The sequence below is a fragment of the Kogia breviceps genome, chromosome 4 (genome assembly GCF_026419965.1).
Source record: "Kogia breviceps isolate mKogBre1 chromosome 4, mKogBre1 haplotype 1, whole genome shotgun sequence".
Lineage (NCBI taxonomy): Eukaryota > Metazoa > Chordata > Mammalia > Artiodactyla > Physeteridae > Kogia > Kogia breviceps.
Genome location: NC_081313.1, coordinates 60,305,158 through 60,327,103, shown reverse-complemented (window position 1 = coordinate 60,327,103; position 21,946 = coordinate 60,305,158). Strand labels below are relative to the sequence as shown.

At 44.9% G+C, this 21,946-nt stretch overlaps 1 protein-coding gene across 1 annotated transcript; it reads right to left on the bottom strand.

Moving 5' to 3' along the window:
* Positions 1–205: 205 nt before the first annotated feature.
* Positions 206–12,556, bottom strand: F2RL1 (F2R like trypsin receptor 1). The gene is made up of 2 exons (XM_059061393.2): positions 12,295–12,556; positions 206–2,561 (listed from the first exon to the last, which is right to left on the bottom strand). The coding sequence occupies exons 1-2, from the start codon at positions 12,374–12,376 to the stop codon at positions 1,450–1,452; spliced, it is 1,194 nt and encodes a 397-aa protein (XP_058917376.1). The 5' UTR covers positions 12,377–12,556; the 3' UTR covers positions 206–1,449.
* Between the last annotated feature and the right edge of the window lie 9,390 nt (positions 12,557–21,946).

Below are 21,946 nucleotides of genomic sequence, written 5' to 3'. Positions count from 1 at the left end.
ACGTGGAAAGAATTCTAAAATGTGGTTAAAAGAAAAACAATTATCACAGAGCAATGTGTATAATATGGCCCTATTTACGTAAAAAATAAGGTGTGAGAATGACTTTCATTTCTTCTTAGAAGAGTGATGCCTTTGCTTCCCTTCTCTCACTCCCTCCCTCGAAAACAAAAATGAAAGCAAAAGCCACATAATTCAGAGATAAGTTGTAAAAAAATAAGTCATGTGTTATTTATAAATCAATCATACAATAAAACAATTATTTTAAAAGGTCACAAATACACCAGTTGTATAAAGTCAGCTTGGAGTCAAGTACCTCTTTAAATACATTGCAAATCACTACTATTTCAGTTCTTTTCCAAACAGATGTGGTTCAAACCGAATGACGGCTTTATAATTTCATATTTGATAACAAGTCAACAAAACTGGCAATAAATAGTCCAACAATAATTTTTTAAAATACTAAGTGGTAAACACTATTCCTAGTTGTGAAACAATCTATTATTCAGACAACCTGAAGATTTCATTGAAGTCAGTAAAGAGTTACACAGAAAAAAAAAAAAAGAAAAAAAAAAGTTACACAGAATTTATTTTTCTACATTTAAAATCCTTGCTGTATTTTCCTTGAAGTGATAATGATACACACAAAAGCCCAAAGGATTGATAAATAATTGAAAGTCCCAATAAGTCAACAAACACACTTCGCTATAAGCTGAACATAAAAGAGACACAACATTCTGTTTGCTTCTCTTCTCAAAAACTGCCGTGGCCCCTTGTCAAGTGGAAGCAGTACCCAGACCAATAGTTCCCAAAGTTTGGAGTGCACGAAAATCTTGTTAAAATGAAGGTTCCTGGGCCCTGTCCCCAGACTCTGAGCTCTGATTCCTGAGTGTAATGAATCTGCATTTTTCAACAAGATCCACAAGGATTTTGATGAGGTGGTACAAGAACCCCACTGACCATTCAAAACCATCCAGTCCTAACTTATTGCCATTGGTTGGAAACCTGATTCTGGGCAGCTCCCTCACCTCTTTAGTTTCCTTATCCTTAAAGCCAGTCAATTGGACCAATCATCTCTGAGGGCCCTGAAGCCCTAACATGGTTGTGACTGACCCCAGATGTAAAATGTAGTTTTAGCTAAGAACTTGGTCTTCACGCCAATACTAGTCTTTGCAAATCACTGGGTTTCTGTCTTTTCTCCACCTTCTGAAAAGTCTGCTTCTATCAGTTCCATTTCCAGAAGCACCTGCGTAGAGGAATTCTGAAACTGACATCTATGTTAATTTGGGGGACTTTCCTTATGCGAACAGGGAAGCTCCCAGAAATCCTGAGGCGTTGCATATACATGTATGTGGTGAAACCCGCTTGGTTGGGAAACAACAGAAGCATCTCCATAATGTTAATCAGGTTCCAAATCCCCCTACATAACTTCCATCCGAGGAGCTGGAAAACTCAATAGGAGGTTTTAACACTGGTTGAACTTGAAGAGTAAGAGCTGGATTTCCTAGAGAATTTAATTGATGTGAGGGATACTTGCATCTGCTTTACAGTACGGACACTCCGACAAAGCAGAGCATTCTTTGCATGATCCCTGAAGTCTTGTGAAATGAAGTAATAGACAAAGGGGTCAATGCAGCTGTTGAGGGTGGAAAGGCAGAGGGCTATGATGTACAGGGCATAGACGTGGCTCTGGCCCCAGTTTTTAATCAGGAAGTAATGTACCACGAGCAGAAGGTTACTAGGAGTGAAGCAGATCAGGTACATGGCCAGGACAGTGACGATGAGCTTGATGGCTCTCTGCCTCTTCTTTCCTGAGTTTTTATCCAAGGTGGAAGATTGGAGGGTCCGGATCATCAGCACATAGGCAAAGGCCGTAAGGAAGGCTGGGAACAGAAAGATTCCGATGGCCAGAGAGAGGAAATAATTGAACATGTCCCCCACCAACACCTCCTTTGGCAAAACATCATGACAGGTCGTGATGTTAAGGGCTGGAATGTAGATGGTCTGCTTCACAACGTATAAGGGGATAGTAACCAGCAGAATCAGCAGCCATATTCCCAGGGAGACACTGATGGCAATGCTTGCCTTCTTCATGGGGTACACCATGGGGTTCACGATGACCCAGTATCTCTGCACACTGAGACAGGTCATGAAGAGGATGGAGCAGTACATGTTGCCGTAGAAAAAGCCAACGAGTACCTTGCAGAGAGATTCCCCGTAAATCCAGTTGTTGCCATGGATGTGATAGGCAATCTTCAAAGGGAACCAGATAACAGAGAGGAGGTCCGCCAAGGCCAGGTTGGCCATGTAAATCACAGCAGGGTGCTTCTTCTTCGTTCGGAAAAGAAAAACCCACAGGGCCATGCCATTACTTGGCAAACCAACTACAAATACGATCATGTAGACAATTGGAAGAAAGACGGTAGTCAGTTTTCCAGTGAGGACGGAGGCAGAAAACTCATCCACAGAAAAGCCAGCTTCCACCGTTGCTCCTCTCCCAGGGATCTGAGGTGAGTTATCTACGTAACCAATGAGACTTCTTCCTTTAGAGGGTCTACTGGTTCCTGCGCAAGAAAGGCAAGGCAGACAAGGGTCATTACAGAAATCAACGTTTCCACAGAAATGCTGGTTTGTCCAAATAAAATCACTTTAGAGAAAGACAGAAGGGCCGGTGCGAAGGTCACGGACAAGACAGTGCTGCTAAGCGCAAGAGTTACCTGAAACTTGGGGCAGAAGAGGAAAGGAGGAGAGCAGCTGAGGAGAAAAAGAAGCAGAATGAACCGAAAGGGATTGAGAGAGAACCTGCGTGGACAGCATGTTATGGCAGCCCTGCCTTTCCCCAGAGCAGTGTAGGTGAAGAACGCTTCCTGTGCTGTGTGAAAGAAGAGAAAGGAAGAAGACAGGTGGAGTACACAAAATACTTACGGGCACTTTCTTTGGGTGATGAAATTACTGGGATTTCTATGGTCTGGATTTGTTTGCTTGCTGCTTTTTTTTTTTTTTTTTTTTTTTTTTAACAGCAGGTATTTTTTATGGGAGGGTTGTGAAGTATGTGTAGAATATAACATTGATTTCTATGAATCTTGAAAAAAGTGACAGTATTTCAATTTATTTTTACAAACTGTCCACACTCATTAGTTCCTACCCGTTCTCATCATGGCCATCTATCTCACTTGGGGCCGCAAGACAGGATCCAGCCTGGCCTGTCACTCCCTAGCCCAAAGTCCAACACGGCGAGATTCCCAGGAGCACAGAGATAATAGTCCCTTCTCCAGCCACAAGGACAGCCTCAGCCGTGGGCAGGGATCCCCCACTTCTGTGTGAGCTTCCTGGAGACCTTCCCATGGAAGCCAGAGGGCAGGCAAGCCTTCCGGCCTCAAGGTCACTGGACGGATAGGTGCATGATTTCTGTTCAGACAAATCTGTATTCTGACTTTTAAGCAAGTAACATGGCAAGCTTTAACAATGTCCACTCTCATCCCCATGTTATGAATTAAACTTTACAAATCACAAACCAATGGCATAGCCAGCCTATGCCAATGAAGTGCTCACGGACCTGCAGATGAACGTGAGGGACAATGTGAGGACATGGAAGGATCTGACTTTAATTCTGGGGAAGAGCAGTCCTTCACCATGGCACTACAGTATGCCAGGGAGGATGTTCAACCTACTTACAAGTCTATCTGATAATGTGTATGTTTAGTCATCATTTTTTCCTCTCCTACCTTTGTACCCATGTTCAGCAGGTTTATTCACTTCTCTTAAGGCTTTCCTACTAAGAAGTGACAGTGATTAGGGTGGGTGGAGGATGAAAGGGTGTAGAGATCAATACTTCACTTTTCATTTAGCAGAGTGGGTAGCCCCCCAAAAGAGATGTCCATGTCCTAATCCCTAGAATCTGTGATCCTTACCTTATTTAGAAAAAAGGTCTTTGTAGATGCAATTAGGATCTTGAGATGGGAAGATCATCCTGGATTATCCAGGTGGGCCCGAAGTCCAAGGACAACTGTCTTTATAAGAGAAACGGCAGAGGGTGATTTGAGAGAGAAAGAAGACAGAAAGGAGAAAGCAGTGTGAAAATGGAGGCAGAGATTGGAGTAGAGCCAAGGAACAAGCTAAGGAATGCCAAGGAATACCAACAGCCACCGATAGCTGGAGGAGGCATGGAACGGAGTCTCCCCTACTAGAGCCTTGAGAAGGGCCTCCAGAACTGTGAGGAAATAAGTTCTTACTAACTGAAAACAACAGCTTGCGGTAATTTGTTATGGCAGACACAGGAAGTTAGTACACTTAGGACAGACTCATCTCTTGTTCCAATTTCTTTTATAATTTTTTCAAAAGAGCATGAATTTTTTTTTTTTTTTTTTTTTTTTTTTTTTTGTGCGGTACGCGGGCCTCTCCCTGCTGTGGCCTCCCCCGTTGCGGAGCCCAGGCTCTGGACGTGCAGGCTCAGCGGCCATGGCTCACGGGCCCAGTCGCTCCGCGGCATGTGGGATCTTCCTGGACCGGGGCACGAACCCGTGTCCCCTGCATCGGCAGGGGGACTCTCAACCACTGCTCCCCCAGGGAAGCCCCGAGCATGAATTATTTTTAAATTTAAAAAATAAAATAATATTCCTACATATTACAGTGTTCTTCAAAGCTTGACCATAACCCACAGTAAGAAACATTCTATATGGTAACCCAGTTCTGATACATATATCCATAATGGAAAAAAGTTTCACAAAATAATAATTAGCCTTATTGTACAGGGTACACTCTAACACTTTCTATTGTATTCTGTTCCCTTCTTATAAAATCCAGTCACCACCTTCTACATTGATTTCATGACCCACTTACATGTTTTTCACAACCAGTTTAGCAGAGTGACCGATTTTACACACCATAAGAGAACAGTAACGACATATTCATAGACTGGTAATGTCTGTGGAACTCGCTCCAGGAGCCAGAATGCCAAGAGTCACTGTGTGAGATTACAGGTTTAATTCCAGGACTGTCCTAATTCCTTTATCCTTAATTCCTAATTTCCTTATCTCCATGGTCCCGGGTAGAGCCCTGGACCTAGCACCTGGGGTGAATTGAAAAGCTCAGCTAGCCCTACCGATGAAGGAAAGGAAGGAGAATCAAGAGCCCAGCTCATGTCTTTAGAGCTCTAGCCTGGCCCAGTTAGTACCCAAACCACACAGACGCCGGCAGGGGATTCCAGGAGTGCAACCCTGAAAAATAAAAGCACCTTAATACCAACAAGCACCCGAGCTTAATAAGGGTTCATATCGCGTGTCCAGCGTTGCTTTCAATACTTTATGTGTATTAGCTTACTTCACTTTCACAACACCTTATGAGGAGGTACTATTATTAGAGCCACATTTTCCAGATGCATAAACTGAAGCTGGAAAAAACTGAGTAACTTTTCCAAGGCTGAACAGTCGTTAGGTAGGAGAGTCAGGATTCAACCCAAGGCAGTCTGTTTCTAGACTCCCTGGTTCTAACCCCTATATCACACTGAGCCTCTGAGACCCGACGTGAGGTTACGCGCTGGAGTCTATATAGAGACCAACCTAACCTGTGCGGATTCCACACGTTTGTTCTCAAACAGAAATTTTTTTTTTTTTTTTTTTTTTTTTTTTTGCGGTACGCGGGCCTCTCACTGCTGTGGCCTCTCCCGTTGCGGAGCACAGGCTCCGGACGCGCAGGCTCAGCGGCCACGGCTCACGGGCCCAGCCGCTCCACGGCACCTGGGATCTTCCTGGACCGGGGCACGAACCCGCGTCCCCTGCATCGACAGGCGGACTCTCAACCACTGCGCCACCAGGGAAGCCCAAACAGAAAATTTTAAATGTAAAATTTTACCATTTTACCCCCCCCCTTTGAACTAGTCCCTCCTCTAATAATTTATATATTTATTTGTATTAATATTAACATGTTCTGGAAGACTTTCAGAGGTGTAAGAGAATCCTATAAATTCTCCATTGGTTTGAAAAGCGGTTACCGGCTCTCCGGAGAGGCAGGTGTGGCAAAGCTGGTGATTGGACAGTGGACCCCTGTTCTGAGGACTCTTCCATTCAGAGAGCTGGGACACCCAGCCCAGAAACAGCCCACCAGAGACCAAGTCAGTGAGTCAGACAGCGTTTCTACAAAATGGAGCCACCGAGATTTTCTAATTACCACAAAAAGGCTCAATTTATTCCCTTGGTACCAAAACAAACAAACAAAATTACATAACTTGCTTTATAAAAGGGAAGAAAATCTAAGCATTGATTGTCCGGAGTTACCCACATCACAAATATGATAACCAGACGTTATTTGCCTCCAGAGGGGAGACAACAAACAAAAGAATGAATGAACCCTCATCTGGAACAAGCCCCTGGATCCAACTGCCAAATTAATAGAAATAAAGGGGACAATAGGACATGTTAAATAACATAAGAATGTCGTTAGCAAAATCCAGGCGGTGGAAACTGCTGCAGGAAAAGGACCTCATTTCTTCAAAATATAAATTACAAGGCAAAAACCAAGAAAGAGGTGTGGAGGTAGGGCTCATAAATTAAAAGACTTTTAAGACAATATTAACCTTATGTAATGTGTGGATCCTGTTTGGATCCTGATTCAAACAAACTATTAATATAGTATTTATGATACTTATGAGATAATTAGAAATATGAACACAGACTATTCGACTATATTACACAATTTTTGTCAGTGGTTATTATGTGGTGATGTTTGAAAAGGAAACTGCCATCTTTTATGAATACATACTGAAATATTTTAAGATGAAATTGTATCTGGATTTATTTCAAAATAACACAAGAAGGGGAACTGAACTCTCAGGTGCTGCTGGTGGGAATGTAAAGCGATGCAGTCACTGTGCAAAATAATTTGGCAGTTCCTGAAACGGCTCACCATAGAGTTGCCATATGACCCATCAATTCCTTCTCCTAAGTATACACCCAGGACAAATAAAAACACGTGTTCACACAGAAACTTACACAGGAATGTTCATAACAGCATTATTCATAAAATCCCCAAAGCAGAAATAACAAAATGTCCATCAACTGATGAATGGGTAGACAAAATGTGGTATATGCATACAATAGAACATTATTTAGCAATAAAAGGAAATGAAGAACTGATATATGCTACAATACAGATGAACCTTGAAAAGATTATGCTTTTGAAAGAAGTCAGTCACAAAGGAATATGTATTATATGATTCCATTCATAAGAAATGTCCTGAATAGGCAAATCCATAGACAAAAACTAGATTAGTGGTTGTCAGGAGCTGGAGAATGGGGCAAATTGGGGGGTGATGGCTAAGAGGGGGCGTTGGGGAGTGGGGTGTTCTTATGGGGTAATAAAAATATTCTAAAGTTGATTGTGGTGATGGATAGACAACTGTGAATATTCTAAAATGCACTGAATTGTAGACTTGGAATAGGTGAATTGTATGGTTTGCAAATTATATCTTAAAGCTGTTAAAGAATAACACAGGAAGGAGGGCAGGAAGGAGGCTGGGGCATCATTATTAAAGCTGAGTGAGAGGTACCTGAGATTCACTGTAATATTCTACTTTCACATGCCTAAAGTTTTCCATAAATATAAACACATGCCAGGTCAGGAAGGTTCAAGTAAAGAGAGATAAAAATCTATTTTAAATAAGAATACTAAAATAAAGGAGCGGGGTAAGAGCAAGAAATACTACAAAAAGTTAGGGAAGGATTCAGAGAGAGAGAGAGAAAGAAAAATTTCCTGAGAATATTCCAACATACGACCTTGAATGATCTCAATCTGAAATACCAGTCATATTAGCTATGTTCACTGTACCAGTGGCAGAGCACACAACCAGTATGCTGCTTGGTATAACACTGGTCAGTTCTAACACTGGTAAATGTCAAGGTGCTGCTCAAAGTTCCCTGAAGCCCTTTCAGCACAGTGCACAGACTTTTACCTCGTACAGCACCCTATCCCAGTCACCCCAACACACAGAACTTGTCTAGAACTGATGCTATTCCACCTTCCAACTCTATAACCCATCTGTACACCAGACAAGATCATTTCTATTTTAGAGAGTGAAGATGAAAATAAATGTACATATGAAGTTTAAACACACAAAAGCATTCTCCATTTGGGACCTGTAATCAACAATACTTGCCCAAGTACACAAGAATATGCACCCACTGATGCTCAAGGCAGCATCCCCCACCCCAAATTGCAAACAAACAGGAAATAAGCAACATTCATCAACCACCATTCCCAACTTACCATATCCTCAGCACAGTCCCTAGCATTAATAGCAGACACTACACTACTTAATAAGCATTGAAATGGAAATAGTCACATATGTCCATTGAAAAAAAGCAACTGGCAGAATTATATGCTTCCATCTATATAACAAAATTATAATTTGTTTGCAAATCTGAAGTCTAGAAAAGTACCCACTAAACTATAAACAACGGCCATCTCTATAGAGTAAAATGGATGGGGAGGGGAAAACTTACTTTTTTTACTTCACACCCCCCTCTATGTTGTTTACAAGTTGGTATAATCTATTTGGAGGGCAACTTGGCAAAAACGTCAACATTTTCAGTGTGCTTGCCCTATGACTCATCAATTTATTGCTAGGAATTTGTCCTGCACATATACTAGCTGAAGTGCACAAAAACACTATGTACAAGAATATTTACTAGAATATTGTTTACCATGGTAAAACAAAAATGTTAGTTTCAATGACCATTGAAAAACAAAAGGCTAGTTCAATAATTTATGGCAATTATACAATGAATAATATTCCCTCTACACAAGTATGGACAGATGTTTTTTATACTGACCATGAATAGATCTACTAGGTTAAAAAATATATAACTGTAGGACAGAATGTACAGTATGATCCTTCTGTTGGTACAAAATACATATATTTCTGCATAGAGAAGTCTGTTGAGAGTGAAGAGGGGAGAGAAGAGGGGATGTTTCGCTTTCTTTTTCACTCTTCTGATTTGTACAATTTTGGGGAAAAAATGCATGGAAAACTTTTAACTTTAAAAATGCTATCTGTTCTTTGTTATATTAAGCATCCTCCTGTTTCCCACCCTCCCAACCAAAGCACGTACAGAGCAGCTCCTTTATTTGTTTAAACTCTCCTCTTGTGTCCTTTCCCCTACTATCCTCCTCACCCCAAATCTTCTTTTGCTCCGACCTTTGGGAGCATAGATCAAAAAAACTAAAAGCTTCAGTTGCTCGGTACCCCTTCTCTAGGTACACTTTAGTCAACTTTCTCGTGTTCTTTCAGGATGAACTGTTTTCCTCTCAACACTTGTCCAGCTAATAAAACCATAAGAAAGACAAACACAGACTTCACTAAAACATTGCCTATCAAGGTTAATTAGTAACTACAAGGCCAGGAAGGTGACCAAACACAAATTTAAAGTCCCATCTTCATGTTCTATGTGTTCTCTCTTCTTACGAAACACTGGAAATAGCCCATGTGTCTATCAACAGAGGATCAATTAAAAATTATGATACATCCATTGACGACATTTTAGAGTTACTAAAAATGTTTTATATTTACTGATATGCTACTGATGTTTATATAAACACATACTTGTACAAAAAAATTTCTCTGTCAATATGTATTTTATGCACGGATGTATGAAAGCATGAGAAAGGCTAGAAACCAAAATGTTAGCAGTGCTTTGGATACTGAGGGTGATTTAATTAATGCAACCCCTTTTTTGGACTCATTTTTCCTTTACAGTGATCACATACAGCTTGTATAATTAAAAATCAATTACAAAAAGAACACAAGTTTCAGTCTCCAAAAGAAAAATGGAATGACTGCATTACAGGGGACTTCTCAGGTTCGTGACATGGTGGAAAAAAGTAAGTGTCAGTAAGTGTCTGAAAGAAGCCGACTTAAATGCTGAACGGCCATCAACCACCAGGTCACTCTGGGCAGGTCCCTTCACTTCATTCTTCATTTGCTATTTACTGAGGTCCTTTAGGGAATTAGACTGTGCTGGACCATGGTGATGGAGGTGCCGCTAGGGGTCCCTGGCCTCCTGGAGTACGTGATCTAGTGGGGAGACAGATGAAACATATTTACAGAAATAACTATCGATTACTGTTGTGATCAGAAAGAAAGCAGGGGCCTGATGGACAGTTTTCCTTGCCCCTCACTCCTCAATTCAGTGGCCCGTATCTGTAAAATGAGAAGGTTACACTCTAGGCTGAGTTCCCTTCCATAAGGCAGTCTTCTGGGGAAAAACCTTGGGGAAGAAAAATCAAACCTAGGATGTGTCCTGCTGCAAACTGAGGAGCACACCTTAGGGTCGAACCGAAGGGGGTAAGCAAAGACAGGTGCTAAAGGGCAGAAACACTGGTGATGCCCTGTTTCTTAATCAAAATCAATCTAGCTTCAAGTTGTGAGGAAAGCTCCATCTACCTAAAGACTCACTGTTACTTAACTGACCCTTTAGGACAGTTACACCCTGCAAAGGAGGAAAAATATGTGGAGGGAAAAAAAAGTGCAATATTAAATACTTCTGGTTAACAAGTAACTTGATTTTTGTTGTTGTTGTTAAAGTAAGTCCCCCTTATACTTCAGGAATCCCCCAAGCTCCAGCCCCTCACTTTGTAAACAAGAACAAGCCAGACACTCGGGAAAGCTTCCTATAAGAACCGCTTGAATCATAAAACAGATGAATCATCAACATCCACATATATTTTTAAAAAATGTTTGCACATACTAAGCTTTGCTCCTAAATTTTAAATTTATAAGTTTAAAACATAAGGGTAAACGGACATGTGTGCATCACAGTTTCAGTACTTCCTGTAAATAAATAAATGCATTTATTCTTTTTAAAAAATTTTTAATACATCTTTATTGGAATATAATTGCTTCACAATACCGTGTTAATTTCTGTTGCACAACAAAGTGAATCAGCCATATGCATACACATGTCCCCATATCCCCTCCCTCTTGAGCCTCCCTCCCACCCTTCCTATCTCACCCCTCTAGGTCATTGCAAAGCTCCGAGCTGATCTCCCTGTGCTATGCTGCTGCTTCCCACCAGCCAACTATTTTACATTCGGTAATGCTGTCAATAAAATGTGTACCAGGGGTGCAGTTTTCAAGTATCCACCCAAATACCCTTTGCTGTAACTCCAAAGGGAAAAGAATCACATACTTCCGTCTAATTCAAATTCACAGTGACTTGCTCTTTTACAATGTCTTTATGAAGAGGATAAAAGTGAGAACCTGCCTTTTACAACAGATCTGCAAATTTCGCAGGGAAATTAAAACTTCCCTTTCAAGGCTACCCTGGCTGCCCCAAACAGCGGGGCGTCCTTTAGCATCACAGCAGTGCCATACCAGTCTTAACAGTGCCTACGCCCTCGGAGGCCTGCTCAGCCCGGGAAGCTCCACCCGCAGCCGAACAACTTCGAGCACACCCAGGGCAGCACACCCGTGGAACCCGGCTGCGGCGCACAAATTGGCACCTGAGCGCCGCCAGGGACGGCTCCCGTGTGCTGTTCCCTTCCTGGGGCGGGCTGCCTCCGGCCTACAGACCTGAGCGGCAGCCAGCGTGGCACCGAAGGGCGGGGAAACCCTGGGCCGTAAGATCTCTTGGTCGAATGTAAAGCAGGGTCGAAGAAGTTCCATTCATTAATCCGCCCAACTGGCCTAAACCTCGGGGTGAGCGCTCGTCACCCCAAGAACCCAGCAGGGTCCGGCCCTGACTTCCAACACCGCGGCTGTGCCCTGTGCCAGAGGAGCTGCAGGCCCCGGGGGGGCGTCTTGAACGCCGTGGGCCGACCCCAAAGAGTGGTCTCCAAAAGTTGAAGGAGGCTGCAAAAAGCGAGGCAGAAAGCTCCCAGGCCGCGGGCTCCCATCCACGCCACCCCGCTCTGAGCCATCAACTCGCTAACTCCGCGGGTCCCGCAAGAACAGCCCGGAAGAGTCTCAAGGGTGTGCGAAATGGTCCTTAAGGACTTTCATGTTTGCGAAGAAACCCACCGGGGCCCGAGAGGCTAAGCCCTCTGGGTACTCCGTAGAAGCGAGCACTCCTCTCCCTCCCTTTCCCCTCCGTATACTTCAGCATCTCCCGCTTGTCCCAGCTGGTTGCTCCCCGGGCGCAGGGATCCCCCTTCAAAGCCGCCGAGAGGAGGCTGCGGGATGTCGGGAGGAGTTGGCGGCGGCGGCAGAACACCCTTCGCGCACCTGCCCCTCTTCCCCCACCTGCCCATGGTGCCCAGGACGCCCACTCCTTAGCCGCACGAGCCCTCCTTGGCCAAGTTTCTCACCTAGGACAGTGCGATTGCAGGAGGCAGAGGTCCCCAGCAGGATGACGCCCCCCAGCAGCCACGCAGAGCTCAGGCTTCGCATCCTTCCAGCTGCCCCGACACCCGGCGGGCGGGGAATTCACCGCCACCGATTCCAAACTCGAGTCCCACTCGCCGCTAGGAGAGAAAAACCACCCTCCCACCTGCCCCTAATTGGAGCCTCTCCGCACGCCTTCCCGGAGCTGGAAAAGTTTCAGTGAAACTCGAGAAGCTCGACGTACCTGCGCGAGGCCACGCCCCGCGGCCGGAACGCAAAGTTCGGCTCAGCGGTTGGAAAACCGGGCGTCCAGGCCCCGCCCCCGGCCGCCGCGCCGCACGCTGTGGCCCCGCCTCCGCCGCCCCAGGTGCGCCAGCCGCTAAGGAGTTGTATCTGAATGCAAACGGCTGGAACGCTCAGATCGTAAGGCCGAAAACTACCTTTAACCTTTAATTACTCCTAGGGAGCCAGCCAGCGTTGTCCATCCCCATCCCTCCCCTTTCCTAAATGGCAAAAAGCCAAGACCCGAGCTCGCTGCAGTTATTGTCGGTACTTGGTAGAGACTTCCCAGTGTCGTGGGCACTGTGGGATGAGGGGTGAGTTTCTAATCTGCATTGGCAGGATGGACGTCTGCGGACACCCGCGAACGCGATGGGGAGCAGGAAGGGGTCCCGGCCAACCAGTGTAATCAGGGATCTGGGTTTAGGTTTCCGCTCTGATGTTAACTAGCTGCGACCCCTAGTAATACTCTCACCCCCTTTTAGGCCCCTTTCCCAGTCTGTGAGGTGGTGAGGGAAAAAACATTTCTAACAGCTACTTGAAGTGCCGCGTATAAATGATTCAGGAGCACAGTCTAGATTAATCCCAAAACAACCCGCGCAATAAGTATAACTATTATTATTACCATTTTACAAATGAGGAAATAGAACTGAGAAAGGCTGGATAAATTGCCCACAGTCACACAGTTGGTAGACACAGTTTGTAAATGTTCATCACAAAAAAACTTTAGTCTGTGACTTCTGCTTTCTACTATTAATCACTGCACTATAAATGCTCCCACCAGCGTCTTTTCTGCATTGGGATCCCACAGTCCAAAGAAATATATAAGCAGTATGTATGCCTGTATGTATGTATGTATGCAGAAATATATAAGGGGGTGTGGGGAGAAGGAGTGGGAGACTGGGGATCGCTGCACAGGTCCTTCATTATATTGGTAATGTCTTTTTACTTGCTTTAAAAAGATAAAATAAAGTGTACTGTAATTCATTTAAACTCTTGGGTAGTGGAGGAGCAGAGAAGAGAAACGTGAGTGCTGTCCTGAGATACTTGAAGAGTTAGCATGTAGAAGAGGATTAGACATGTTTTGTTTTTTGGGTTTTTTTGGGTGTGTGTGTGTGTGTGTTTGGGTGTGTGTGTGTGTGTTTGTGTGTGTGTGTGTGTGTGTGTGTGTGTGTGTGGTACGCGGGCCTCTCACTGTTGTGGCCTCTCCCATTGCGGAGCACAGGCTCCGGACGCGCAGGCTCAGCGGCCATGGCTCACAGGCCTAGCCGCTCCGCAGCATGTGGGATCTTCCCGGACCGGGGCACGAACCCGCGTCCCCTGCATCGGCAGGCGGACTCTCAACCACTGTGCCACCAGGGAAGCCCTAGACATGTTTTGAGTAGCTCCAGAGAGCAGAACTAGGTAGTAGCCACAGTGGGGGGCTGATTTCAGCTCAATGTAGAAAGAGATTTCTAACAGCGCTCGCTGGGGGAGTTCCCTGGTGGGCCAATGGTGGGGACTCGGCTCTTTCACTTCCGTGGCCCAGGTACAATCCCTGGTGGGGAAACTAAGATCCCCGAAAGCCACCAGGCATGGCCGTAAAAAACAAACAGCCCCCTGCCATAAATAAGTAAATAAATAAAAACAGGGTCCCCTGGTCCCAGTCCTGGGAGCTGCCTGGTGAGGTTAAGAGCCACGTCACTGCAGGGCTTACAGCAAAGGACCAGGGCATCCGTCCTGCAGGTTGGAGAGGGAATTCCCTCCCAGGATCAGGGGTCAGATTGGGTGAGTCCAGGTAGCCTCTTGAGGGGCTTGAGTCCTGGGAGTCCATGATTCTTCCTTGAAGACCAAAGTTTGGTGAGTCAGTTGCCAGTGACCATCATTATTTATTGAACAGCCATAAACTGAATGGCCACCATCTTGGCCCTGTGAGTTTCTAGGATGGAGCTTACCTCTGATAAAGGCCCTGTGTCGTGTGTGTGACCTCTTGCTGAACCTACCTTGGGACTAATTAATGAACTAATGGGGGTTCCAGATAATTCAGGCAGACAAAATTGTATAAAATGTCATGTTAGCCAGTTGTTTCAACCATATCCCCCATAAGACAGTTCCCCAAATTTACCTAAATGGAGGATTAGCATTCTGCCTCTTCCCCTCTGCCCTGACAGAGCTCACAGGAGCAGGAAAATAAATGGTTGAAAAGGAAGAGAAGCAAATGGCTCTGAATGTGCCATGAGAGTGGAATAATTGCTCCCTGAATAACAGGCGTGGATGCTTCCCGACGCACACAGACAAGAAGGGCCAGGGAAAGCTGTCCAGTGAATGATATCATTCTTTTTAACGGGTGCCTTTCAGTAGCCCCATCTCTTAAGAATCTCTCATTGCTATGCCTGGAGTTCTTTTGGAAATGTGGTAGGAGCCTTTGAAATTGTATAACCCTGTGGGCAAATTCTGGCCTTCCCCCTTCCTAACATCTGTGTGACTTGGGAGAAATTACTACTTACCCTCTCGAAGCTTTAAGTTCCTTACCTATAAAATGGAGTCAAGGGAATTTCCTGGTGGTCCAGTGGTTAGGACTCCGCGCTCTCACTGCCGAGGGCCCAGGTTCAATCCCTGGTCAGGGAACTAAGATCCCACAAGCCTCGTGGTGAGAAAAAGAAAAAAAATGGAGTCGATATTTTTTTAGTTGAGATGTGCCTGAGGATAAAATAAATTGTGACTGGGCTTCCCTGGTGGCGCAGTGGTTGAGAGTCTGCCTGCCGATGCAGGGGACACGGGTTCGTGCCCCGGTCAGGGAGGATCCCACGTGCCGTGGAGCGGCTGAGCCCGTGAGCCATGGCCGCTGAGCCTGCGCGTCCGGAGCCTGTGCTCCGCAGCGGGAGAGGCCACAGCAGTGAGAGGCCCGCGTACCGCAAAAAAAATAAATAAATAAATTGTGACTGTGTTTTTGTTTCCTTCCTTTCTCTCAGGAGTCTTCTTTACACCCCCTACCTGCCCCTCAGTTCTCAGGATGCTGTGTCCCAGAATCACACCCCTGGGCCCTCTTTTCCTCCCTGGAAAAGTTGCCTTCTAGAAGCAGCACCAGGGCCTTCCTGATCCTGTCCAGGAGACAGTTCTCCTGACAGAGATCAGGTCACTCCTGAGGGTCCTTCAATAGGGAAGATACTCAATCCCAAGACATCCCTTCAATCTTTCCAAGCCTCCATTTCATCAGCTGTTATATGTAACTATTACATCTATAATCTGGGGATGATAATTGTACCTTTCTTATAGGCTGGTTATGAAGATTCAGTTTGCTAAATGTCCATAAAGTACTTCTTAGCACAGTTCTTCACATATAGTAAATAAGAAATGGTAGCAACTATAGAATGACTGCCCCAAGGGGCAATCTTCCTCTTTCCAGAGAACAATACATCAACAATCCAGCTGTTTTCAACTTAAATTTTTATTAGTATTTTATGGAACTATGCCTTGAATCATCAAAATTTCCAAGAAAATATTTTATTGAACAATGCCATGAGTTAATGATCTCAAGAATGCAGTTTCTCCCAGTGGCCTGACTACATTCATTTGAGTCAATTTGCAGATGTTTTCTTGTGACTTTGGGACTAGAGTATTTGTTTTTTAGATTTTGACTCCTTTGCCCTGAAGGGCTTGGGGTGTTTTATGGCTCTGTGGAACAGTACAGAGAAATAACCACAGGCAATTCCAGACAGTCTGACTTTCAGGGATTGGGAACTTTGTGCAGTTTCTCACCCTCTACAGCTCTAAGGAAAATAAAGTAGGAACTGGGGGAGGCCAGACCCTGAGGGAAAAGCCATTTCATTCAATCATTCTTACAATCATTTATCAAACTCGTAAAACTCTTTCTGGAGAAACAAAGACTTAGTCCCTGCACTCTTGGGTTCCAGTCAAATATAGATGGAAGAAATGTGACATTCATTTACTCACTCTGGACAAGGTTAGGAACGACCTTCACATGGTAAATCCTTTGATCAATTCTCAGTCTTCATGTTACTCAACCCGACTGTGGAATTTGGCATAATTGACCTCTCTCCCTTCGTGAATGCTATGTTCACCTGGCTTCCTAGACCACTCTTGTCCTGATTCTCCTCCTGATTCTCCTCCTGTCCCCCTGGCAACACAGAAGGGGTTGGTTCTTTTCTGGTTCTCATTTACCGTCCTCAATTCTACACTCTAGGGTGCCTGTGGGTTTGTTCTTGGACTGCTTCTGAATATACACTCATTTCCTTTCGTCATCTAATCCAATCCTGTGGTTTTAAATACCAAATTTATGCTGACAATTTCCAAATTTGTATTTCTATCCCAGATTTCTCCTTTCCAGACACAACATATCCATTCAGCTACTCAACATCTCCACCTAGACATGACTGTAGGCATATCAAGCATAAGTTCAAAACTACATTTCTGACCCGCCCTGCCCCTCTCATAGTCTTCCCATCTCCTTAAATTGCAATTCCATCCCTCCAGTTGCTCAGATCAAAAATCTTGGAGTCATCTGTGACTTCTTTCTCTTATATTCCACATCTGATCCATCAGTGAATCCTCCCTTGAATATATATCCAAAATACCACCTTGGTTCAAGTTACCATTATCTTTTTTTTTTTTTTTTTTTTTTTTTTTACCATTATCTTTTGCCTAGATTATTGCAATAGCCTTGTGACTTGTCTCTCTCCTTTTACCCATAAGCCTCTACACAGTCTTCTCTCAACATAGCGGTCAGACTGAACCTGTTAAGCTGTGCATCAGTTCAGGTCACTTCCTCACTTAAAATATTGAAGTAGCTCCCCACTTCCCTCTGCACAGAAACCAAAGCCTGTCGAAGGCTCACACATCCTGCCCTCCCCCGCCTCCCATACACAAGCCCCTTGACTTCATCTTTCCTGTTCCCCTCACTCATTCTGTTCCTGCCACACACACACCCTTGCCATACCTTTGCCTGGAATGCTTTTCCCTCGAACACCTACATAGTTTCAGTCTTCACTTCCTTCAGGTTTGTGCTAAAATGCTATCTTCCCAGTGGGTCCTTCTAAGAAGACCTTATTTAAAATTATACTCCCATCCTATACTCTCCATCCTCCCTCTGTGTTTTATTTTCCTCCACGGCATGGATTGCCAGATTGATATTCTACAATATTTATTGATTTTCTGGTTCCCCCACTGCAATGTAAACTCCATGAATACAGAGTTTTTTGGTTTTTTACTTTGTGGCATTTTTTAAAGTATTTAGAGAGTAACAGTATCCAGCACGGGCAACTGCCTCTGATGTACTTATCTCTATAAGGTCTTAAATGTTATTATTTAAGTCCCAGTTTAAATCACTTTTCTGTGTGTGTGTGTGTGTGTGTGTGTGTGTGTGTGTTCCAGTTTAAATCACTTTTCTTTTTATGTGTGTGTGTGTGTGTGTTTTCTTGTGTTGTTTTTTTTTTTTTAAATAAATTTTATCTATTTTATTTTTGGCTGCACTGGGTCTTTGTTCCTGCGTGTGGGCTTTCCTCTGGTTGCAGCAAGCAGGGGCTACTCTTTGTTGCGGTGCACAGGCTTCTCATTGCAGTGGCTTCTCTTGTTGCAGAGCACAGGCTCTAGGTGCACAGGCTTCAGTAGTCATGGCATACGGGCTCAGTGGTTGTGGCTCACAGGCTCTAGAGTACAGACTCAGTAGTTGTGGCACACGGGCTTAGTTGCTCTGCAGCATGTGGGATCTTCCTGGACCAGGGCTCGAACCCGTGGCCCCTGCATTGGCAGGTGGATTCTTAACCACTGCACCACCAGGGAAGCCCCAAATCACTTTTCTTAAAACGCAGAAAGGCAAAGTCTAAAGCACTGCAAAAGCCAACCTATAAAATGTAGAGGATGGGTATTTTTATCTGTTTTGTCCACTGCTGTATTCTCAGTGCTAGAACAATGCCTAAATGAGCTCAACAAATACTTGTGAATGAATTAATTCTTACATATTGTACACCTACTATCTTTCACTCACTCTGCTAGAAGCTAGGATTACAAAGGTCCATACCTCTACCTCCATTGTGTCATTGGTCAAATGTGAAGGGAGATGTGTAAATCAAGTATTGAGGGGGAGGAGTCGGTGAGTGAAGCATCTTTGAAGGGCTACGCACACGCGCACACGTGCACACGCACACGGAGAAAGGATGACTGTTACCTGGGGGAATCAGAAAAGGCTTCCTGAAGGAGGGGGCATCTGAAGAGGGCTTTGAAGGATGAATAGTTTGCCAGGTGAATTATTTATGGTGAGGCTAACTGCTATAACAGATAAATCTCCAAATCTTAGTTGCTTCACTGAAATAGATGTTTCTTTCTTACTCAAAGCCAAATCCAAGTCTAAGTTTGGTGGAAGGTTCTCCTCCAGGTGGGGATAAATGAGCCAGGCTTCTCCCAACTTGGGGCTCTACCATCTCCACCTCATGGCTTTCAAGGGCGCTACAGAAGGAAAGAGCGGGAAGGATTCTGCATATACGTTTTCCACAGCTCTGGCCTGAAAGTGGCGCACAATCATTTCTATATTCCATTGACCAGACCTCAGGCACATGGTCACAGCTCACTGCAAGGGAGACTACGTGCCCAGAAGGAAGGGGAAAAAAGGAGTTCAGTGGACAGCTAGACAGTTTCTGTTATCCCAGGCATAATGGGGTAGAGACAGGCCCCCAAGGGAAAGCACGTTATGAAAGTGTGGTATGTTTGGGGAACACTGGTGGAAAGCAAGAGAGTGTGAAGGAAGGTGGCCAGCAATAAAACTAGAAAGTAGGCAGGACTCACCTAGGAAGGGCTTCTGTTTACCATGAAAAAGCCCTTGGACTTTGGTCCTGAGGGCGTTGAAGGTTAAACCATCCTTTCTCAGCCCTATCTTCACATCACTGAAACGGACAGGATGGCTTTGCTGGGGCCAAAAGAAAAGACTACATCAGGTAGGAGTCACAGGAGGAAGAAACAGGGAGAAGACAATGGGAGGAGAAGAGAGTCACTCCTACCACAAATGCCGTGGACGTGAGCATCTCAGCCCACCAGTCAACCCGTCCCCATCTTTTTTTTTTTTTTTTTTTTTTTTGCGGTATGCGGGCCTCTCACTGTTGTGGCTTCTCCCGTTGCGGAGCACAGGCTCCGGACACGCAGGCCTAGCGGCCATGGTTCACGGGCTTAGTTGCTCCGCGGCACGTGGGATCCTCCCGGACCAGGGCACGAACCCGTGTCTCCTGCATCGGCAGGCGGATTCTCAACCACTGCGCCACCAAGGAAGCCCTGTCCCCATCTTTTTAATCACCATGTGGCATAATCATGGCTCTCATGCCTCAGCCCCGTCATGTGCTTTTTTCATTAAGTAATCACTGGCACAGACGCCATCACCGAGCTCTTCGTGAGGTATGGATGCCAATTCTGCCCCCCTCGAGTAACCCCTTTTCAGAAAGGTGAGGTAGGGCCGCCTTTCTCTGTTTACACTCTTCCCAGCGATGCATGGCCTAACCCCACCTGCAGCCCTGTTCGAAAGCCTTGTAACATTTTTCCTTAAAGTTATTTCCCCCAATTGTTTGAATGGCAGAAACAAAAAAATCTAAAAATTAAAAAACAAAACAAAACCCGAAGATCATAAACCTAAACAGTAGTTGGTGGCTAATGCCTAAAAATACTATCATTTGAAATTATTCCTTTGGGTCTGGCAAGCCTCTTCTCTGGGAAGCCGAGAGACCTACATTACAGTTCCAATCTTTGTCTCCCATCCCCCACACCCCCCGTTTCACTGCCGCTGAGCTGAGAGATGCTGGGTGAGTGGGGCACCCCTGGGGGCCTCCCTCCCTCATGCCCGAGGGCTTCTAAGGGCCCCTCCAGCTCTAATTGATGAGTTGAAGTAAGCTAATGCTTCTGAAATGAGTGGAGAGAGTGGGGAGTGAGGGAGTCCAGCGTGGGGTGGCTCCAGGCTGACTGTCGGACCAGAGGGCAGTGCCAAGGACACACCTGCCACCTCAGCTCCTCTCCAGAGAGGCTCTTAGTGTCGGAAGGAGCCAGAGCTCCCCTGGTCTAATCACGAGGAGTGAAAACCACCAGCCCAATTTTAAAGAAGCCTAACTGCTGACTTTTCTTCTTACGCCGTCCTCTTTAGATAAGTGGCCAAAAAAAAGGAAAAAAAGACATTCAATCCCAGAATATAGTTGTTTTCCAATTTGGTTGCTCATAGACTAGTTAGTTGTTCCCTCTTCTTTGTTTCCAGCCTCTACCACAGGCTCCACCCACCACTTGCAGGGGCTCATTCTTAGAGGCTCATCTAAAGAAGAAATGTTTCTCTTTCCTGATTACGCATGCAACACATACTTATTAAGTTTATTGTAAAAAAGACTGGAAAATACAAAAAGAAGGAAGGGAGGAGAGGAAGGGAGGAAGGGGGGGGAAGAAGGAAGGAAGGATCCAGAGATAACTTCTCTTAACAGTTGGATCTATGTCTTTCTAGTTAGAGCTATCTTTTTAAAAACCAGATCAAGATTACATTGCCTAACTGCTTTTTTAGTTTTCCCCACTTGACAACATAGGAACATCTTCCCAAAGTCTTAAATATTCTTCCATAGCACCATTTTTCGTTGTGTATAATATTTCATCTTCTCAGTAGATCCTTATTTAACCTGTTATAGACTACCCATATTATTTTAGGTTTTTGTTCAGTTTTAAATAACAGAGATAAACATATTCTGATACATATGTTTCTTCCCTGCAGTCTCAGACTATTCTTTTAGGACAAAATATTTTTATAGATGGGTGCATTTCCTACATCAAAAAAATTCTGTTGGTGGGCTTCCCTGGTGGCACAGTGGTTGAGAATCTGCCTGCTAATGCAGTGGATATGGGTTCGAGCCCTGGTCTGGGAGGATCCCACAGGCCGCGGAGCAACTAGGCCCGTGAGCCACAACTACTGAGCCTGCGCGTCTGGAGCCTGTGCTCCGCAACAAGAGAGGCCACGATAGTGAGAGGCCCGCGCACCGCGATGAAGAGTGGCCCCCGCTTGCCACAAATAGAGAAAGCCCTCGCACAGAAACGAAGACCCAACACAGCCATAAATAAATAAATTAATTAATAAACTCCTACCCCCAACATCTTCTTTAAAAAAACCAAAAAAATTTCTGTTGGGACTTCCCTGGTGGCACAGTGGTTAAGAATCCACCTGCCAACGCAGGGGACATGGGTTCGAGCCCTGGTCCAGGAAGATCCCACATGCCACGGAGCAACTAAGCCTGTGAGCCACAACTACTGAGCCTGCACTCTAGAGCCTGCGAGCCACAACCACTGAGCCTGTGTGCCGTAACTACTGAAGCCCATGCACCTCGAGCCCGTGCTCCGCAACAAGAGAAGCCACTG

What these genes read in the sequence shown, in the direction of transcription:
- F2RL1 (XM_059061393.2), bottom strand. Translation starts at nt 12,376, where the DNA reads ATGCGAAGCCTGAGCTCTGCGTGGCTGCTGGGGGGCGTCATCCTGCTG. An exon ending in CTGCAATCGCACTGTCCTAG is followed by an intron (nt 2,562 to 12,294) that starts GTGAGAAACTTG and finishes TTTCTTGCGCAG; the next exon opens with GAACCAGTAGACCCTCTAAA.